At 31.4% G+C, this 20,413-nt stretch overlaps 3 protein-coding genes across 4 annotated transcripts; 1 reads left to right on the top strand and 2 right to left on the bottom strand.

Moving 5' to 3' along the window:
• Window positions 1-7,869: 7,869 nt before the first annotated feature.
• Window positions 7,870-8,554, top strand: LOC111807557 (flowering-promoting factor 1-like). Its single transcript, XM_023693327.2, has one exon. The coding sequence runs from the start codon at window positions 7,925-7,927 to the stop codon at window positions 8,258-8,260; it is 336 nt and encodes a 111-aa protein (XP_023549095.1). The 5' UTR covers window positions 7,870-7,924; the 3' UTR covers window positions 8,261-8,554.
• Window positions 8,555-9,273: 719 nt separating this feature from the next.
• Window positions 9,274-12,677, bottom strand: LOC111807556 (vesicle-associated membrane protein 724). Its single transcript, XM_023693326.2, has 5 exons — window positions 12,388-12,677; window positions 11,000-11,141; window positions 10,783-10,903; window positions 9,610-9,672; window positions 9,274-9,517 (listed from the first exon to the last, which is right to left on the bottom strand). Exons 1-5 carry the CDS (start codon window positions 12,575-12,577, stop codon window positions 9,368-9,370), a joined length of 666 nt encoding a protein of 221 aa, XP_023549094.2. The 5' UTR covers window positions 12,578-12,677; the 3' UTR covers window positions 9,274-9,367.
• Window positions 12,678-17,491: 4,814 nt separating this feature from the next.
• Window positions 17,492-19,401, bottom strand: LOC111807558 (small ribosomal subunit protein eS21y). 2 transcript variants are annotated; one of them, XM_023693328.2, is made up of 4 exons: window positions 19,272-19,401; window positions 18,893-18,963; window positions 18,663-18,795; window positions 17,492-17,691 (listed from the first exon to the last, which is right to left on the bottom strand). In XM_023693328.2, the coding sequence occupies exons 2-4, from the start codon at window positions 18,940-18,942 to the stop codon at window positions 17,626-17,628; spliced, it is 249 nt and encodes an 82-aa protein (XP_023549096.1). In that variant the 5' UTR covers window positions 18,943-18,963; window positions 19,272-19,401; the 3' UTR covers window positions 17,492-17,625. The 2 variants fall into 2 exon arrangements, with proteins under 2 accessions (XP_023549096.1, XP_023549097.1); XM_023693329.2 differs by having other exon boundaries at window positions 18,893-18,966; window positions 19,272-19,371.
• Between the last annotated feature and the right edge of the window lie 1,012 nt (window positions 19,402-20,413).

Raw genomic sequence — 20,413 nt, forward strand, 5'->3', positions numbered from 1 at the left:
ATTTTACAGTTTTATAAAAATTAGACAGATATTTTGAAATTCATTAAAAAAAAAATCCCATTATTAAATAATAATTAAAATATGAATCTAATATAGTTATAACTATTATAAAAGATTAAGATAATTGTTACTATATATATATTTCATTTCAAATCTTATCCTCAAAATAATTTACATAATTCATTTTTATATATTAGTTGTTCCTATAAATTTAAATAAATAAATTTTAAAATTTAATGGCGAAAATGAAAGATTTAAAAATTTAGGGGCGTAATTGAAATTTACTCTAAAATTTAAGGATATTTTTATAATTTCAAAGAAAAGATAACAAATATTTAGGATTTCATTATTTAATTATAAAATATTAAACAAAAAAATATGATAAATACTAACATTATTATAATTGTGGTTATTAATAAATTTATAAATTTACTAAACCAAGTATTTTGAAAGTTAAATGAATCCAAATATACAAAAATTAGAAATTTAAATGTAGGCGTCTTTTTTAATTATTTTTAAAATGTTTATAAATGATTTAAGCTTTAATCAAATTAATATTAAATAAAAATGGGAAGAAATAAAACGACTCCGTTTACTTTTTTTTTTTTTTTTTTTTTTCATTAAAATATATGGAAATTATATTTTATGATTCAAAATAAATATTGGATTTGAGTTATTATTTTTATTTTTGTAAATTAAATTGCAAATTTGGAGATATGGCAAAGAGGTGAAAATTTATAGAAATAGAATTGATTTTATTGTTGAGCCTACTGACTCAGGTACCCGAGTCACCCAAAAATCTAGACGGATTGTTGAGCCCACTTCGATTCAGGTACACCGCTGGAGTCAATATATAATGAACGGGACGACCCTAGTGTTGGCAAAGTCAACTTGTTGAGTTGTAGGAAAAGTAGACATGAAAAGTGCAATGAAACTAAAAGGATCATTCTATTTAAGGTTAGACTGTGTGGTTATGAGAGAGAAAGGTGCGGTCTCGTGTCTGAGCCAATTGGTCAAACAACGATAACTTCACTCATTAGATTAGTATTAACTACCTATCCCAAAATCAAATAGAATGAACTTTAAAATGTTGTAATAATATCCTTATCTTAAAAAAATAATGAAAAACGCTAAAATTAAATATATTTTCTAATTTATATTTGGAATGAAACACAATGTAATACATCAGATTAATTAATTAATTAATTTTATTTATTTATTTATTTTATTTTATTTTATTTTTAAACGACTTTACCTCTCAAATAAAAAAAATAAAGTTTTGACCTATTAAGGAAGATTGGAAGGCATCAACACGTTTGTGACAGATCCCATGACTTGGTTCTTTCAATATATCACTGTTATTATTATTATTATTATTATTATTATTATTATTATTATTATTATTATTATTATTATTATTATTATTATATATACTAATAATTAAGAATTAACTCCTCAATTTTATATTGAAAAAAATATAACAAAACTCATTTTAACCTAATTAAAGTGGGTAATTAGAATTTTTATCGTTTAAATTGACTTAATAAATTATATTTTATTCAAAAATTGAAATTTATATTTTTCTGGCTTTGGAAATTTGATTTTATTATCAAATATAAATGCCCAGAAATAAATAAAGATGTATTTAAATATTTGGTAAATTCATAAAATTATCGGCTCTATTCATTTTCTCATATATATATATATATATTTTAACGTACAAATTATTTATGTCTATCTGTAACTTATTCTCAATCTAAATCGATAAATTGAAGCTACGAGTTCCACAACAAAAAACAAAAGTGAGCCCATGACTCACCGTTCTTTCGTGTATCATAGCAAAAATGGGGAAAAAAAAGTTCAGAAAAAATAAAAGATGATTGAATAGATTATCCCGAACCTGGTTCACACCTGCAACGTTTTCACGAGGGTAAGCATGTAATATGTTGGTGGTTACCTCTGAGTCATTATCTTTTTATGCTAGTAATTGTTGGTTGACTATTGACGAAAAGAAGTCAACTAGCGAGCTACAATTCTGAATCTACTACAAAAAGTTGACCGTTTGATTCTGAAAATTGTAATTAAAAATGAGCAAAAATTAGTAAATAAATTAAAAGGATATAATTTAAAACATTTATCTTAATACTCCTATTATTTATTTGTTAAATTTAGTAAGTAAATTAGCAAAATGTAATTATTAATAATAATAATTACAACATTTATCTTAATTTAAGATTTAATTTGATAAAATTAAAAATGATTTTTCCCTTTAATTTCGAACATATTACAAACACAAATGATTAAAATCACACTTAGACATCAAACTTGCGCAAACAAGGACGAACCAAACATAAATTAAAGCCAATGTCATAATAAATCAGAAGAAATTAAACAATCAAATGGTTCCGGGCAAATCAATGCTATCGGACACAGATTGCATCCTTGCATCGCACAATTGATCAAATCCGCCGCTGGTGGCATCGGAAAATAACTCAAACGACGGCGCTGCCGCACCAGCATCCGCCGCAAAATCGCCGAGCAAAAGCCCTCCGACAACTCCACCGAGCAACCCCGCTCCTAATCCAAGCATTTTACTCTTTCCTTTCTTCTTCTTACTCGTCGTTGGAGCATTTTTCGCCGGCGGATATCCCGGCGGTGTGGACCATAAACATAAGCCGGCGGCGGTGGCGGATGATGTGGATAACCGTAGGCTTGTGGAGCGTAGGGCCCAGTGTTGTACGGCGGTGGATACGCGCCGTACGGTGGTGGTGGCGACGGATATCCACCGTATCCAGGCATTGGAGGCGGCGGGGCGTATCCTGCAGGTGGATATCCGCCGCCGTAGTTTGGCGGTGGAGGATATCCCTCCGGTGGATGTCCGATTCCTCGGGTGGGGTAAGGGGCGGCTGGCTTTGCATTGTCCTTAGACGACGTCGTTGAAGACTCCATTTTCAACAGAGAGACAGAGAAAATGGTCTCTTTTGCAAAGGTGAAGTGAAAATCAATGCCTTTAAATAGAAACTCGGAGTCAACGGAAATTTAGTTTAATTTTATTAAATATAATTAAAAATTTAAAGGAATCAAACGACGTAGTCTTATTGGTTTACTGGGTACAACTTAATGAGAAGAAGACAAAATTAATAACGAAATTGAATTTAATTATTAATAATCAATTTTTAAATATTAAATAATTATTATATTTAGCGTTTACTTTTATTTTTCTTCTCCGTAGTTTATATATAGGTGCTTAACCTACCACTTTGGTCCTATGATTTTAGGTTTAATTTCAATTATTTTTCTAATGGATAAGTCTTAGAGACATCTCGAGGTCATTTTCAAATAAAATAATAATAATAATAATAATCACGATGATCTATAATTGAGCTCAAACCAGCAAGTGGTATGGTCGTAAGGAAACGACGTGGTCAGGATAAGAGAAAATTCTTAGTATAAGCACAGAGTTAGATGAATAAGATAACTATTCGAGAGAATACATTCATTATTGGGTATCATTACGCACGAGAAGCATTGAAATTATTTTTTATTTATTTAGAACTAAATAAAATAAAAAATTAATATATATACCTACACAGAGATCGACCTTGTAGGAAGTTGGATCTGAACTGGATTGTGGTGCTTCATCAGGCTATGCCGAGGCGTATTGTTCTTGATTTCGCCACATTTTGAGGTTATGAGGTCAAATTCCTTTGGATTTATGCTCCTCTTATTCATTTGTTTTCGATCGTTTGAGAGTTTATAGGTTAGATTGAGTTTGATCGGGTTGAGACGTTTTTTTCACGTTGTAAAATTTTTCAACCCAAATAATCCATATTTGGCTTTAACAATAAATTTTAACTTTTATACCCGAAAATATATTATCTAATTTTTTTAGAATTAATAAAAAAAAAAACTAATTATAGATATTAATTACAAGATTTATTTAAAAATACACGGACTAAAGTTATAAATTTAAAATTATAATAATATTTTTAAAATCTCTAATAATATTTTTAAATTTTAGAAATATATTAATTTGATATTTATTCAAGAATGAAATTTATTATTATTATTATTTAACAAATTCTTGTATTTATTAAAAATACAAAATATACCAAATTAAAATAAAATGAACATATATATATATTTAATAATAAAATTGTTCTTTATTAATAGATGAACCCAACCAACTAAATTATAAAATTTTGTGTTTTTTGTTTAATAAAAATAAAATATTAGTTTTGTAACATATTTATTTATTTATTCTCTAACTTTTAAATAAAATTTATAACTTAATTTAAATATATATATTAAAAAATTACATTTTAAATAGTTAAAAATAATAATTTTAAAAGTAAATAAATTAAATATATGTATACATAGTTTTATTTTATTTAAAAGTCTCGTTAAACCAATTCAACTCAAATAACAAATGTATAATCCAACTCAAACAATAAAAATTAAATTGAATTATTCGATTTTTTTATTATCTCGTTTTTTTTAACTCTTTTAATAATTTCATAAATATTAATTTTGCTATTTTAACGTAAACCACACAATTTTAAGTGAAAACGATCGTCCATTAATTTTGATCCTTAACTTTTAAAATTTTAAATTTAACATTTAATTTCATTAAATTGAGTATATATGATTCTTAATAAAGTAATAATTGGAATATAATATAAAAAATAATAAAAATAGTGTCACATCATATTTTTATACTTAGAAATGAAGTCACAAGAATGAAATTGGTGCTTTTAAAATGATAAAATAAAGTAAAAATGAGGAAAAAAGTTTTGGGTCAAATTTCACTTTAATTTAAGACCATATTTATCGAATCACCTTGAATTTATGGTTAATTTTATTTTTATTTATTTTAATTTTTTTATTTCTTCTCAAACAACTTTTAAAAATAAATTTTAACTATTTGAAAGTTTTTTAAAAATATATTTCAAAATCTTAATTAAATATAAATAAAAAATAAATGATTCGAACAACTTGAACTAAGCGGACCCATAAATGCTATAGTTAACTCGAACAATTAGCTTGGGTCTAAAAAAATGTCTCAACCCAACTCGAACACCTCTAAATTTTATAGCTTTCAAACCATGAATTAAATTATTTAATTAATTTAAAGGGTATTTTTGTAATATATAAAAACCATATGCAATCAAACGTGTATTTATTCACATCATTTCTCAATCAATCATTAAATTCTTACCACCACTTTATTTATCCAAATAGAATCTGCAATAATTCCTTCAAGTTGAATTATGAATTTATGAAAACATCAGCATATAGTCAAATTTGGAGTGAAATCACGCTCACAGAAAATAAGCATATAATATAAAAAAAGACTATAAAAAATGTCACGTCTAGTCGAAAAAAATGAAAATTATTTGAAAGTATTCATTGAATTCAATCGAATTATCCTTTTCATCCAAAAAAAAATTAAGGTATTTAATTTTTTTCCCATTTTTGTCCAATCAAAGGAATATATCCTTTGTAGCATTGCTTACTACTTTATTCTAAATTTGAAATTATAAAAAATTAATCAAAATTGAAATGCCCTTCTCCATTCTTTTTTTGAATTCTTGTTTTAAAAATTAAATTAAAGTTGGGTTCCAACCCTACCACTAATTTTGTGCATTATTCTCATATATTAATGTATTATGGAACTTTATTTTAGTAATAAATTATAATATAAATAGATATTTATGGTTGTGATTAAGTGTATATATGTATATAGGTGTGAGATTCGATATCGATTGGGAAGGAGAATGAAACACCCTTATAAGGGTGTGAAAACCTCTCCCTAGGAGACGTGTTTTAAAAACCTTGAGGGGAAGTTTGAAAAGGAAAACTCAAAGATGAGAATGTGTGGTATGGTGGGTCTGGGCTGTTACAAATGGTATCAGAGCCAGACATCGGGCGATGTGTCGGCGAGGAGGTTGTTTTCTGCAGGGGTAGACACGAGACGATGTGCTAGTAAGGACGCTAGGTCCCAAAAAGGGGCGAATTTGGTGAGGGTCCCACATCGATTGGAGAAAGGAATGAGTGCCAGCGAGGACGCTGGACCCTGAAGGGGGGGTGGATTGTGAGATCCCAGACTGGTGGGGAGGAGAACGAAACACCCTTGTAAGAGTGTGAAAACCTTTTCTTAGGAAACGGGTTTTAAAAAACTTGAGAGGAAGTCTGAAAAGGAAAACCCAAAGAGGACAATATCTACTATCGGTGGGTCTGGGCTGTTACAAATGGTATTAGAGTCAGACACCAGGCGATGTGTTAGTATGGACACTGGGCTCCAAAAGGGGGTGGATTTGGTGAGGGTCCCACATCAATTGGAGAAATGAACGAGTGTCAGTGAGGACGCTGGACCCTGAAAGGGGGTGGATTGTGAGATCCCACATCAGTTGGGGAGGAGAACGAAACACCCTTATAAGGGTGTGGAAACCTCTCCCTAGCAAACGCTTTTTAAAAACATTAAGGGGAAGTCCGAAAGGGAAAACCCAAAGAGGACAATATCTGCTAGCGGTAGGTCTGAGCTGTTACAAATGGTATCAGAGCTAGACACCGGACGATGTGTTAGCGATGAGGTTTTCCCCGAAGGGGGATAAACACGAGGCGGCGTGCCATTAAGGACACTAGGCCCCAAAAATGGGTGGATTTGGTGAGGGTCCCACATCAGTTGGGGAGGAGAACAAAACACCTTTATAAGTGTGTGGAAACATCTCCCTAGCAGACGCGTTTTAAAAACATTGAGGAAAGTTCGAAAGGGAAAACCCAAAGAGGACAATATCTACTAGCGATGGGTCTGGGCTGTTACAAATGGTATCGGAGCCAGACACCGGGCGATGTGTCAGCGAGGAGGTTGTTCCTCGAAGGGGGTAGACACGAGGCGGTGTGCTAGTAAGGACACTGGGCTCCAAAAGGGGTGGATTTGGTGAGGGTCCCAATCGATTGGAGAAAGAAACGATTGTCAGCGAGGACGCTAGACCCTGAAGGGGAGTGGATTGTGAGATCGCACATCGGTTGGGGAGGAAAACGAAACACCCTTATACGGGTGTGGAAACCTCTCCCTAGCAGACATGTTTAAAAACATTGAGGGAAAGTCCAAAGAGGACAATATCTGCTAGCGGTGGGCCTGAACCATTATAATAGGTTTGTGAGTGTTCCTACGAGCTCGGTCTACGAATCAAGAGGCTACTCATTGGTTTTGTATTATCTTGTTACAAGCATACTAGAGATCTCAAAGCCAATTAATACCAACTCGAATTCTCAAATTGCGAGGTTCCATATCGGTTGGAGAGGGGAACAAAACATTCAATGTAAGACACGTTTTAAAATCGTGAGGATGACGGAAATACATAACGAATCAAAGTGGACAGGGCATGTTGCCCTAGCTCGAGAGTGATATTATATCACTAACAAAACATTCGTTGTAAGACTAAAGTCGTGAGGCTGACGGAGATACGTAACGGATCAAAGTAAACAAGGCTGTTACACGAATCAACAAATTAAAAACATGTTGCCCTAGCTCGAGAGTGATATTATATCACTTATTTATTTATTTTAATGTAACACTCCTACTGTAAGCAACTATATTAGATTAGTGTGCCTTTATTCTTACTATTTAAGATTCAATTAATAATATATCGAGAGAACAAATAAAGTACCGTTCTAAAAATATTCTATGTTTTTTAAAAAAAATTTAAAAAATTTGAGAATATTATAAATAATTTATTAAAAAGAATAAACATGAGGTAATTAAAAATAAATTTTAATTCAACAATAATTATTCCCACCACTGTATGTATATATATATATATATATATATATATATATAAACCAACCTTGAAAAATCCCAATTAAATCAGTTTTCTCGAAATCTCATAGCCTTTTTCTTTAGAACTCTTCAAAGGTATACATGGCCGGCGTTTGGGTGTTCAAAAACGGCGTCGTTCGACTGGTGGAGAATGTAGGAGCCGATACATCAGACGGCGGGCAGCGGTCGAGACTTCGTCGGAAAGTGCTGGTGTTCTGTTCGACGGGGGAAGTGATGACGTCATACGCAACGTTGGAACAAAAATTGATGACATTGGGTTGGGAGCGTTATTATGACGATCCGAACCTACTGCAATTCCACAAGAGATCGACGGTCCATCTCATTTCTCTTCCAAAGGACTTTGCCAAATTCAAATCGATGCACATGTACGACATCGTCGTTAAAAATCGATCTCATTTCGAAGTTAGAGATACCTAACTTGTTTCTTTCTAAAAAAACTGGTACCGTTTTGTTTAAGTTTTTTTTGTGTGACAGTTCACGCTCAAGAAAAATTATTCAATGTGATTTCTATAATTAACGGTCTCTGATGACCGTTGGATGCAAATTTAAAATTTCTGTGTGATAAAGACGTCAAATACGAGAGCTAACCATTGAGTGCGGGTCGGTTCGTGTGATGTAGAATTGAGTTCGTTTTTGTTGGGTTTTATTTGGATTCCTAAGGGTGGTTGTGAGAATAAAGATTAATGAATGTAGGGTTTGGATTGAATTCAATTGTGTTTGAGATGTGTGGCTCTAATTAATATGTATTTCTTTTAAATTTTACAATTTTTTTTTTAATTTTATATATTTTAATTAATGAGTTGATTTACGTTCATCTTCCTATTAATATTTTAAAAAATTATATTAATTTTTTAAAATTTAAAATAAAATGCAAAATTTTATTTTTTAGAAATTTATTAAAAATGCAAGTTAAAAATCATAATTAAAAAATTGGGTGAAAATGAGCATAAATTTCAAATATGAATTTAAAACGAAATGTTGTATGTTCGTAATTATTTATTCGATAATTTGTGGGTAAAGAAACGAGGATTATATTTTTCGTCCCCGTCCTTACCGCTCCTCAATTATTGATTGATTATATTGATATTAAAATTTTCTATATTTTTTTATTAAGATAATTTATAATTTTTCTTTAAACAATATATTTATTATCTTTTAAAGAAATGTTATAATGGCCGAGAATAAATTTTTTTTAAAAAAATCATAAAAAATAAAAATAGGACAAAAAAAAACAGATTTTTAGAGATTCTCACTCCGATCTCTATGTAAATAAATTAAAATTTTTATACATATTAGTTATAAAAATATCTAAACTTTTAAATTATAATAATAAATATATCTAAAATTTTAAAATTTTTAATCTAAAAAAAGTTTTAAATTTTTTTTGAAATTTTTAAAAAAGTTTTAAATTTAATAATAATAATGAGTGGTTAAAATTTAAATAGAAACTTTCATGTATAAAATTATCCATGTCGAAGAGAAAAAGGCTAAAGCTTTTACCTTTTTTTGTGTCTACAGTGCAAACTAATTGGTGCAATTGAATCCATGGCAAATGGAAACCCAGATTATGAGCACAAGAGCTAACAATATCCCAAGAACAACTAGCTTTATCTTCATGTTCTGATACCACATTTTCTTCCTCAGTTTAGTTCCTTGTCCTCTGTACGTCTGCGCCTGTCGATATCGAGAAACTCTTGATTAAGATTAATTCTCGGGTCGATATCATATCGGTTATGGAATTGGCGGGGTTTGGTTGGTTTGTTTACCTGATCTCGGAGACTTTCCGTTTTGTCAGCAAGAGAATTGATGTTGTCCCCTTGCTCAAAAGCCTGCAAGAACATGGAAAGATCTCGTAATGGCCATTGAAACAAGTGAGAATCTTGGGACGATGAAGTTAGTTCGGCGTCGGGTTTTAGCCTAAGTCGACGGTGAAATGAGTTTTCAGTTTGCAAGAACCGAAAAACTGAGCAAAAAGGAACTATTCTGCTTAACTGAAATCACAAAGTCGTCCAACCCGAGCTAACTGAACTCGTTTCGGTTTTCCCGTGTTTTGAAACCAACTTCCATTGGAAAAAAAGGGCTAAACCGCTCGGTTTTGTTCGATTCAACAACTTATACGACAAGAAGAGACAGCTCAAAAGATAGTTTTTGCTAGTGTATCTACTATGTTTGATTCATAGATCATCCCCCACATGAAGAATCTCAACAAGCCTATTCAGCTTCACATACACATAGGTTGAAGAGGGGAACAAACCATTCTTTATAAGGGTGTGGAAACCTCTCCCTAACAAACGCGTTTTAAAAACTGTGAGGTAAAACTCGAAAAGGAAAGCCCAAGGAGGACAACAGCTGCTAGTGGTGGGTTTGAACGGTTACAAATGGTATCAGAGCCAGACATCGGACGATGTGCCAGCGAAGACACTGAGCCCCGAAGGAGGGTAGACACCAAGCAGTATGCCAGCGAGGATGTTGGCCCCAAATGGGGTGGATTGTGAGATCCCACATCAGTTGGAGAGGGAAACGAGCTTTTTTTATCTAAGTGTGGAAACCTATCCCTAGCAGACGCATTTGAAAAATCACGAGGGGAAACCCAAAAAGGAAAGCCCAAAGAAGACAATATTTGCTAACGGTGGGCTTTGGCTATCGCTAGCAGATGCATTTGAAAAACCACGAGGGAAAACCCAAAAGGGAAAGCCCAAAGAAGACAATATTTGCTAACGGTGGGCTTTGGCTATTACAAAAGGTCAGCAACAGATATGCATCTTAAAGTACTTGCTTTCACGACACTCTATCGACTAGGCCAACTCACGGTTGATTATCGTCACAAACCAGAAATTTTATAGAACAAGATGATAATGATAAACGTCATGTGACAAAGAATAACGATGCAAATTCAAACAAATCCACGACCTTTCGAATCGACATTGATGTATGTTTACCTTATCGAGATTCTCCAACATTATACTCTTAACTTCCGAGACTTGAGCCTTCACTTTTATCAACTTTTCGATCTCTTCCACGTGCTCGATGATATACTTCATGTGCTCTTTCATAACTGGCCTGCAAAATATCAGGAAGATTATGCATCTCGATACTGCACTGAGGCAAATAAACACGAACGCAATAGAAATAAAGCTTTTTCGTGTCGGAATTTACCCGAAATCCTTATTGAGACTTTTCGCAACAGCAGTATCAGCTTTACCACCTCCATATCTTTTCTTGAAGTCGGCTTTCATCCGTTCCAAAAAGGCTATGGATATCTGCTTACTGAGAGACTCTTTCGCCACAACACAGTAAGCTGCAAAAAGGTACCATGTAACAAAAATTTAAGACATTAAACAGCCTAATTCTTGACATTTCTCACGCCTACCGACTCCGAAATATCGATCCCGAGATAAACACGCCTACTCGATTACTGATTTACTGTAAATAAGAATGAATAAACAATCATGTAATGCTACTAGACTGCAACGGCCTAAGCCCACCGCTAGCAGATATTGTCATTTTTAGGCTTTCCCTCAAGGTTTTTAAAAAGCGTCTGCTTAGGGAGAGGTTTCCACACCCTTATAAATGGTGTTTCGTTCTCCTCCCTAATCGATATGAGATTTCACAATCCATCCCCTTCAAAGCCCAGCATCCTCGCTGGCACTCCTTCCCTTCTTCAATCGATGTGGGACCTCATAATACATTCCCTTCGGGGCCCAGCGTCCTTCTTGGCACTGCCTCGTGTACACCTTCCCACACCCTTATAAAGGTTGTTTCGTTCTTCTCCCCAACCGATGTGGGATCTCATAATCCACCCTTTAGGGCCCAGCGTCCTCGCTGACACTCCTTCCCTTCTTCAATCGATGTGGAACCTCATAATCCACCCCCCTCAGGCTCAACATCCTCTCTGGCACACCGCCTCATATCCACCCCTCTCGACTCAGCCTTCTTGCTCGCACATCACCCGGTGTCTGGCTCTGGTACTATTTGTAATAGCCCAAGCCCACTACTAACAAATATTGTTCTCGTTGGGCTTTCCCTTACGTACTTTCCCTCAAAGTTTTTTGAACGCTAGAGAGAGGTTTCCACACCCTTTGTAAAGATGTTCCCTTCTACTCCCCCCAACCGATGTGGGATCTCTTAGCAAACATAAATAGATATTATGACATTCTACATGCATTCCCACATTGAGCGGCTGGAATTAGCGAGCTCAGAGCCATTTGATTCCAGTTTTCAATTACTTCATTCTGAAAACTAAAATGAAATTTCAGCACATACGATGAACAAAATTGATCAGAGACTCAGTTCAAACAGCCTTTACCTAAGCTAAAAATCCACAATCAATCAAATCCACTTCCAAATCCGAACGAATTCGAAGAAATTAACAGCAAAAACAGGCAAAATAACAGAAACTCAACAATCATCAGACTAGATCCAACAATTTCCAGTTGAAAAATCAACTTCTAATTCAGTTCCTCCGATAAAGAACAGCACAACAAAAACACCTAAATCGAGAAGGAAATGAATCAAAACCAAGAGATAACTTAAGGCATGCTTACCATAACCATCTTCGACCAGGAAATTAAAGGTATGATGGTCGCAATTGTAAGTGAACTTATTATTGGCAGAAGGAAGTTTCTGAAGGCACTGATTCGCAATCGCCGGAAAGTTTCCGGTGAACTCCGTGAACTCCGCCAAGATCATGGTTCCTCTAGCCACAAAGCTGTAAATGAACGAGTCTTGACTCATCTTCTTCGAGAAGAGTGAGCGAGTGAGTCAACTCGGACGAAGAGGAAACAGAGCACTCAGGAAGATCGCCGTTGGGGAACTGAACATTGCGCTTGCTATTAAATAAATAAAATAAAATAAAAAAAATAAAAAAAGGGCCTGTCCGATTTGTTTTATAATTTTTTTTTAAATTTTCTCCAAATAAAGCAAAAATTCTTATTTATTTCCTCACTTTAATTATTATTAGTACAAAGATTTAGGGAAATGGTCAAATAATCAAAGATTTGGTCCTCAGTTTACGTAATAGCGTCGCATTAAAAATAATAATAATTAATTCTTTCTATATTCGGAATATTATTTATTTATTTATTTTTAATTGAGAAATTATTTCAAAAAAAAAAAACATAAAAATTGTGGCATGTAATTTATCTTGAATTTATATATTTTTTTAAATTCAACGTGTAGGATTCAAGGGTCCGACCCTCTAATTTTTTTTATGGAGGTTATATGTCGAAGCCAGTTAAACTATTTTTTAATCTACATCTGATATTTAATAAAAGATAATTATATTTGACAGTCTTATTAAAATTTTAATAATATTATAGACATAATAATAATAATAAAAATAAAATAAAGTTTAAGGAATTAAGATAAATTTGATAACTATTTTGTTTTTTTTTTTAATTTCTAAAATTGAAATTTATTTCTGAGACTAATAATTTAAATATATTTTTTTTATATAAGAGAGAAAACTGCTATAATATTGTTAATACTATTTTTAAAATTTTATAAATATATATATATATATTTTAAAGTAAATGTATAATTTTATTTTGAAACGATTTAACTCACAAGTTTTCTCTCTTTTCTCTCATGCATTGATTTCGAGTGAAACCAGGAAAAGAATTGTCTGTCTGATGAGATTTATTTTATTTTATTTTATTTTTATTGTTGGCCGCCTTTTTATCTGTATGACAGGTAATTATTTTTTTACCTGCTTTTATGACCGTTTTTATTAGCTCAGAAATATTGTACTTCAGTCTCAGTTCCAAATTGTGGGAATGACAAGATTTGTAACGTTAATCAGTAACTTTTTTTTTACTCAAGGTTAATCCTACGTGTTTACTACTACTGGTACGATCTCATAATTTACTCCTTGGGATCTAGCGTCCTTCCTTACATACTACCCGATATCAGACTCTGATACCATTTATAACAGTTTAAGTCTACTGCTAATAAATATTGTATTTTTTTTACCTGTTATGTATTATCGTCAGCTTCACGATTTTAAAACGCGTCTGATGAGAGGTTTCCACACTCTTATAAAAAAAAATGTGTTTGTTTCTCTCTCTGGCTGATGCTTGATTTCAATTTTTTTTTTTTTAAACCGACCTAGTTGACCTTTTGGTACTCAACAGTGTCAACCGCTCATTTACACAGCGCGCCCCTGAGAATTGCGTCGTTGTGCTGGGGCTGTGAGGGCTCTCAGCCACATGGATAGTTCAATGTGCTCATCAGCGCCTGACCCTGAGATGTGGATCATCCAAGGCACATTAGCATGACGTACTTTTCCTCTTTGAACCGGAAAAACCAAACTTCTACTCAGGAGGATAGATGGGTTGATTCAGGTGACAGTCAGCTGAGGAAAGAAAAGAGATAGTTCAACCTGAACCGAATCCATCTCCTGCCCCGTCGGGGCCAAGTGGAAAGACTCTCACTCAACGGATAAAAGTATAGCTCACGTGGACATAAAGGTTTGACACATTGAAGTATAATTTTAGCGTCTAACTCTCGATTAATTGAATATTCCGTACCTCATCGTTGGAGAAGTAACCGTAGAATTAAAGGAGAATTGAAGTACTTTTATCACTTCGTCCAACTTTTGTCTTGATCTTGATTTTTTTAGAGATTTTAGTCTATAATTTTTATTTCATTTTAATCTTTTATATATTTTAGTCATTTTATATTAAATTTTATCAAATTTGATTAAATATCAAAATTAATTTAAAAATAATAATATCTAAATAAATATTACAGACAAAATTAAAAATTAAAAAATCTTTGAGACGGAATGAGGTTCTCTAAGAGCCCGCCAAAATGTACCTTACTTGAAATCCAATTTCCCGCTTCGATTCTCCACTAAAGCCTCGTTATCATCGACTATAAATACCGTCCCAAGTCAAATTTCGTAAGAAATTTTTAGTTTTTGAACGAATGTTCTAGAATGGTTGGAAGAAACGCTCTCGACTCGGCTTCTTTCTCTCTTTCTCCTCATACAGGTCTCTCTCTCTTTTTGTTATCATTTCTTATTTGATTTGTAAGTTCATGTTATAAATCCGCAACGTGTTTGCGTTTTCATCTTCTCTGTTTCCGTCGCTGTTGTTCGCTTCTTTAGGAGGAGATAGAGATTACGTTTGACTTGAAATGGCGGTGTTCTACTTTGAGATTTCCTTCAGTGTCTGATTCATCTGTGCACTTTGAAGTAAACGGAAAAAACAGAATACGCTGCATCGGAGATTCGAGTGAGTTGATTCTTAACAGACTTCAATTTTGTTAGGCATTGTTTGTGAATATGAAACTGATGAAGCTCGAGATCAGATCGCGTGTTCACAATTATGAATGAAATGTTAAACCTAAAGAACTTCACAACGATCTACGAATTAGATTGAATCGGAATGAGTAGATTTGCAATTTTGGATGAACTAGTTGGTTAACTAGTTTCTGAACATACCGTGTATGAAAACTCGAGAAAAATTCTTTAGTTTCTGAACATACCGTGAATGAACTTTTTTCGGATTTATGAAAACTCAATGTCATGATAATATGTCTCTCTTTAGGTTCCAATCGGCTTAAGACGCCGGCACTCCATTTAGATTTTATTATAGCTTTATTGATTCTTCCATCTATCTGCTTGGCCGCTTACTAGACTGCAAGGATTTGAGTCCGTTCTGCTAAACTGATGTCTCGTTAACAATTTTTACTGTCAAAATATTAATCTCCATATCGGAATCCGGTTTGATATCTGGCATTTTTCCCTCTTCTAATTTGCAGGAACTATCACGATTGCCAAACACAAATTTCTGGAATCCGGCACAAATTTCTGGATCTCTTGATTCTTTGAGGTATGTTGAGTTTCCGTAAACCTTTAGCCTCTCTATTTGATCTTTTCAAATTCAATAGGTCTTAAAATTTTAAAAATCATTTAATATATTCTTAAACTTCTAATTACATATTCAATACGTTTTAAAATTTTAAAAATTATTTGATGTAAGAGGTTATTGAATTTTTAATTTTATGTTAATAGATTTTTTTTTTTTTAAATTTAGATGATATTTAATAATAAATTATAGTTTACCATATATATCAAAATATCTAGATATTTCACTTCTTACTTGAAATTTTAATTTAATTGAAATTTGTAAGCCAATAGATATTCATTGGGCTTTGAAGCTCTCACGAATTTTATTTCATTTAATTTTTTTTGTTTGACTAAAAAAGATGCAATGAATGATTGATTCCTTATTTTGCGTGCCATCTAATCTCATTATTATTTTGTTTTTACATTTTCAACTTTACAACTTTATCTCCATAAATAACTCAAAATAAAAAAAAATTGTGGAAAATACAAAATTTTGAAAACATAAAAGGAAAATGGTTGTCAAATTATTTGTTTTTATTTTTGTTGTAAATATATTTAATAATTTATTTTATCTCATTCTCATATTTTAAATTTTAAAGCATGTTTATTGTCGATTTAGTTGATTGGTTCACTTAAAATGTATTTGGAATTGATTTGACTTCTAAATCAATTATAAATGATTTTTAACCGTTTAAGCTTGTTGTAAATTAACTATTAATTTAATTTAAGTATTTTTCCAATTGCATTTATTTGCCAAATCTAACTAATAGCAGCTCTTAAAATTAGCTTTCCTAAAAATTAATAATTTATTTGTTGTTGGAATATGATTGTCCTCTTTTTTTTTTTTTTTTTTTCATTTAATCGGTAGCTTCTATTATCTTATTTTAATTTGAGTACATTTTTTATTAAATTGAAATCACACTTTTTTCAATAATATTTTTTTTCTTATCCAAATATAAAATTGTGTTATTGTTAGTTTAATATTCTTATAAAACTTTGAAGTTATGACTTTTTTAGGATTAAAATTGCGTAAGAAACTTACTTCTAAATTTTATTTTTAAAGATATTTGAATAATTATTCTTAATATGCTGTAAGAATGGGAAACTCATTTGTCAAACAAAAAAAAACAAAAAGAAACAAAAAAACAAACTGTCAGTCACAGTAACTTCATTGCAATTTTCGAAGCTGAATCTTGTCTGTTTTTGCTATTCTAAACTAAGCCTACTCCTTTTTCCTTTTTTTCAAAAAAAAAAAAAGATTTAAATATTATATTGTTCCATCTTCCCATTTTATTTAAGAATTTTTATTTTTAAATATTTAAATTCAATACTTATATCTTCAATAAATCTTATAGTTAGTTTGAAATGATTTTTATTGAGTCAGTTTCATTAATAAAAACTTTTATAAGTAAGAAAACAAATTTTGAAATTACAAAGAATTTTTTTTTATTATTATTGAAACTAAGATAAAAATTTCATGTATGTCTCAACATAAATGCGTCGTTACGATCAGATGAGTCTACCCACACTGAATCAAACCATAATTTGTTTTTGTTTATTGTAAAATTTTAGATATATTTGTATTAATTTAAGGGAAATTTGGAATTTGAGGAGTTAATTGAAGAAACATGGATATATGTATCATATGCAGCGCCAATTATAAAATTTATTCCTAAACTAAAGTCTGATTCAAGGAAAAACTATTATGAAAAAAATGAAAAATCAGGAATCTACTAATGAGTGGGAACATGAGTCAATTAATGAGTGATCAAAAATCAGGTTTCATCAAATGAACATTTAAACAAACACTAGAATTTTATAAAAGCGTTCATCAAAAGGTTACCAAAGGCATTCTCACAACATCCATAATACGCAATTAACTAAAAACTCAAATGGAAATAAATTTAAAGTAGAAGAAAAATAGAAACATCTACTGTTGGCGAACTTCTACTTTCTTCTTCTGCCATAACCTGTCTATAGCACTGTCCGCATCTCCCTGTCAATTATAACCCATAATTACATTAATTTTGTTTAAATTATTACTTAAATGGAAATCAACGATATATATATTATAATCTTCATACATTTTGATTGAAAGATGACACAAAAGTAGTCAAATAAACAAAATACTATGAGAAGTTTAACTAGAATGCCTAGGAACATTCAAATCAAACCTTAAAATGATTTTATATTTCATTAAAAACTAGAGTAAAAAATACTTGGTTCTTCATTTAAATGATTTTATATCTAATTAAAAACTCAAGTCAATAATGAAGGTTTTTCCTTCTAATGCTTGGATCTAGTTTCTAATAAATTTTCAAAATAAGTTCGCACATGTTCGAGAACAAAGGTTTAATCAATGTGCTTACAAGATGTTCAAACCATGTCCAAAATGAGTTGAATCAAATGGGAAAACCAAATGAAGAATGTTTTAGCTATCAAAACAAAGAAAACTAATAATACGCTTAGAAATAGTATAGAGGTTAACAAAAATTTAATCCTAATCTTTGAACGGAAAAATAAAATCGTAGAAAAAAAATGAAGCAATTTAGGAAGGCTTGAAAAATATGCCAATTTATGTACCCTAAAAGATCAAACAGCTAACTAGATAATAAAGAAGATCGTAAAACTTCATAAGAATGTAAACGATACACCGAAAAAAGTTCGTTATATGTTAGAAAATTATCGAAAAAATTATTTTAGTGGAAAAAAGTACATGAAATCATTAACAAGTTTTTAGGTTAGTACATAAAATAAATGAAAATGAGGTTTGATAAAAATCTTAGGCAGAAAAATGCATCAAAATCATCAACAAACAGAAAGCAATTGAAGGAAGAAAATGCTTTGATGCATGTGAAGCAGCCACCAAACTTATAGCACAAAAGAGCAAAAGATCGCACCAAAAAAACGTAATAAAAAAATGCGTGCAGACAAAAATACGAACAGAAATTATTTATGAAATCGAACCTGAGCACGGATGTAACCGCAGAGTGCGAAGGTGGAGAATTGGCCTGTGTAGATGCCATTCTCGTCCAAGTGACCAACATTAATCTGAACCGAGGCGTGGTCCTTAGAGGTGATCAGTCGGTTCGTCGCAGAGCTGAAATCGATACCAACAAAAAAAAAAAACTCTAAAAAGGTTGAAAACCGAAAAGCGAAGAATATAAAATAACAAACGAATTGCGCTCATTACGCACCATTTCCTAGGAATGTAGAGCTCAGTGATCTTTCCTTCTTCGTTCTGCATATTGGCTTCGATGCTAAAAACCTACTTCAGTAGAGAAACGACGGATTAAGACAAAAATTTGACTCCTAGTCCGTAATATGAATTTACAAACTCCTATAGGAATCGAAACTAGGTAAAAACAAATAGAAGCACTTTCAGAATCTGATTTGCAACTTATCGCTGCATCATTAACACGGAGACAACAGATCGGTAACTCGATCACACAATCAATGTAGATAACGAAGAAAAAAGTAGAACACAATCTAATTATTGTTTTCCTGAAGCAATAAGAAAACAAAAATGACAGGAAAAAAAAAACGAGAAAAATCGAATGAATTGAGAGAGAATACCAGTCGGCCAACTGCTGCGAGAGATGAGTTCGAACGATGAAAACTAGGGTTAAGTGCGCGCAAAACCCTAGCTGGTTTATATACTTGCCGTTACTGGGCCTGTTTCTGCGGCCCAATTCTGAGTTTCTACGTTCTTTTGTAAAGCCCATATCATAGTTGGGCCGTGAAGCAACAAATGGATGAAATAAACCGTTTTAGATGGCATATTTTCGATATTTTTAAATATATGATAAATTACCCAAATAATATAAATTTATTTTATAATTGGGTAATTTTTTATTTTTTTATTTGTGAAAAAATTAGTTTTACTCGTAAATAAATTTTGAGTTGGGTAGCATTTTAGTCCTTAAATTTTAAAAGTTTACGTTTTAATTTATAAATTTTAAATTTAATTGCATTTTGGTCCTTGTCCATTTTTTTTATAGAAATATTGTGTTCCAAGATCGAAAATAATGATTTTTGTGTTTTACTATTAATTTATATAATTTTATAATTTTCCACGTCATAATTAAAAATCACGATGCAAAAAATATATACATTGTTAAAGTACTAGATGGAAAAATAAAATCAATAACCTTTTAACTATAATTTTGACCTGAAATTTATATGGAGTGTTTTTTTATATAAATATTTTATTTTCTTGATTACCTAAAATTTAAAAACATCCTCTTTTTAAGTCTTCTAAAATTTTATTAATAATTTCAAAGTTTTTTAAACAACTTAAAAAATACATTTAAAATTTTGTAGAAAGTTATAAAATATATACGTTTAAAAAATACTCATAAACTTTCTACAATAACATCAAAACGTTGGTAGATAACCTATCATAGATGATTTTCATCCATATTACTGTTGGTAAAAAAAAAAATTAACGTTTATTTATAAAAATAGAGAGTGTTCGTGCTACCTTTAAAAAATTTTAGATATTTTTTAAACATAGCACTCGTTGTAAACATATTTTTTAATTTTTTTTTAAGTGGAAGAATATTAATATAATTTCTTAAAGTTTAAAGTATTTTTTTAAATAAATTACTCACAATTTTCATCTAAATTAACCATAAATATATTTTTTAGGTTTTTAAAAAAATTTAAGAGTACGTGTGAAAATTTTCCAAGTAATTGGGGATGCAAGGCTTTATTAA

The sequence above is a fragment of the Cucurbita pepo genome, chromosome 12 (genome assembly GCF_057944985.1).
Source record: "Cucurbita pepo subsp. pepo isolate OVF chromosome 12, ASM5794498v1, whole genome shotgun sequence".
Classification (NCBI taxonomy): Eukaryota; Viridiplantae; Streptophyta; class Magnoliopsida; order Cucurbitales; family Cucurbitaceae; genus Cucurbita; species Cucurbita pepo.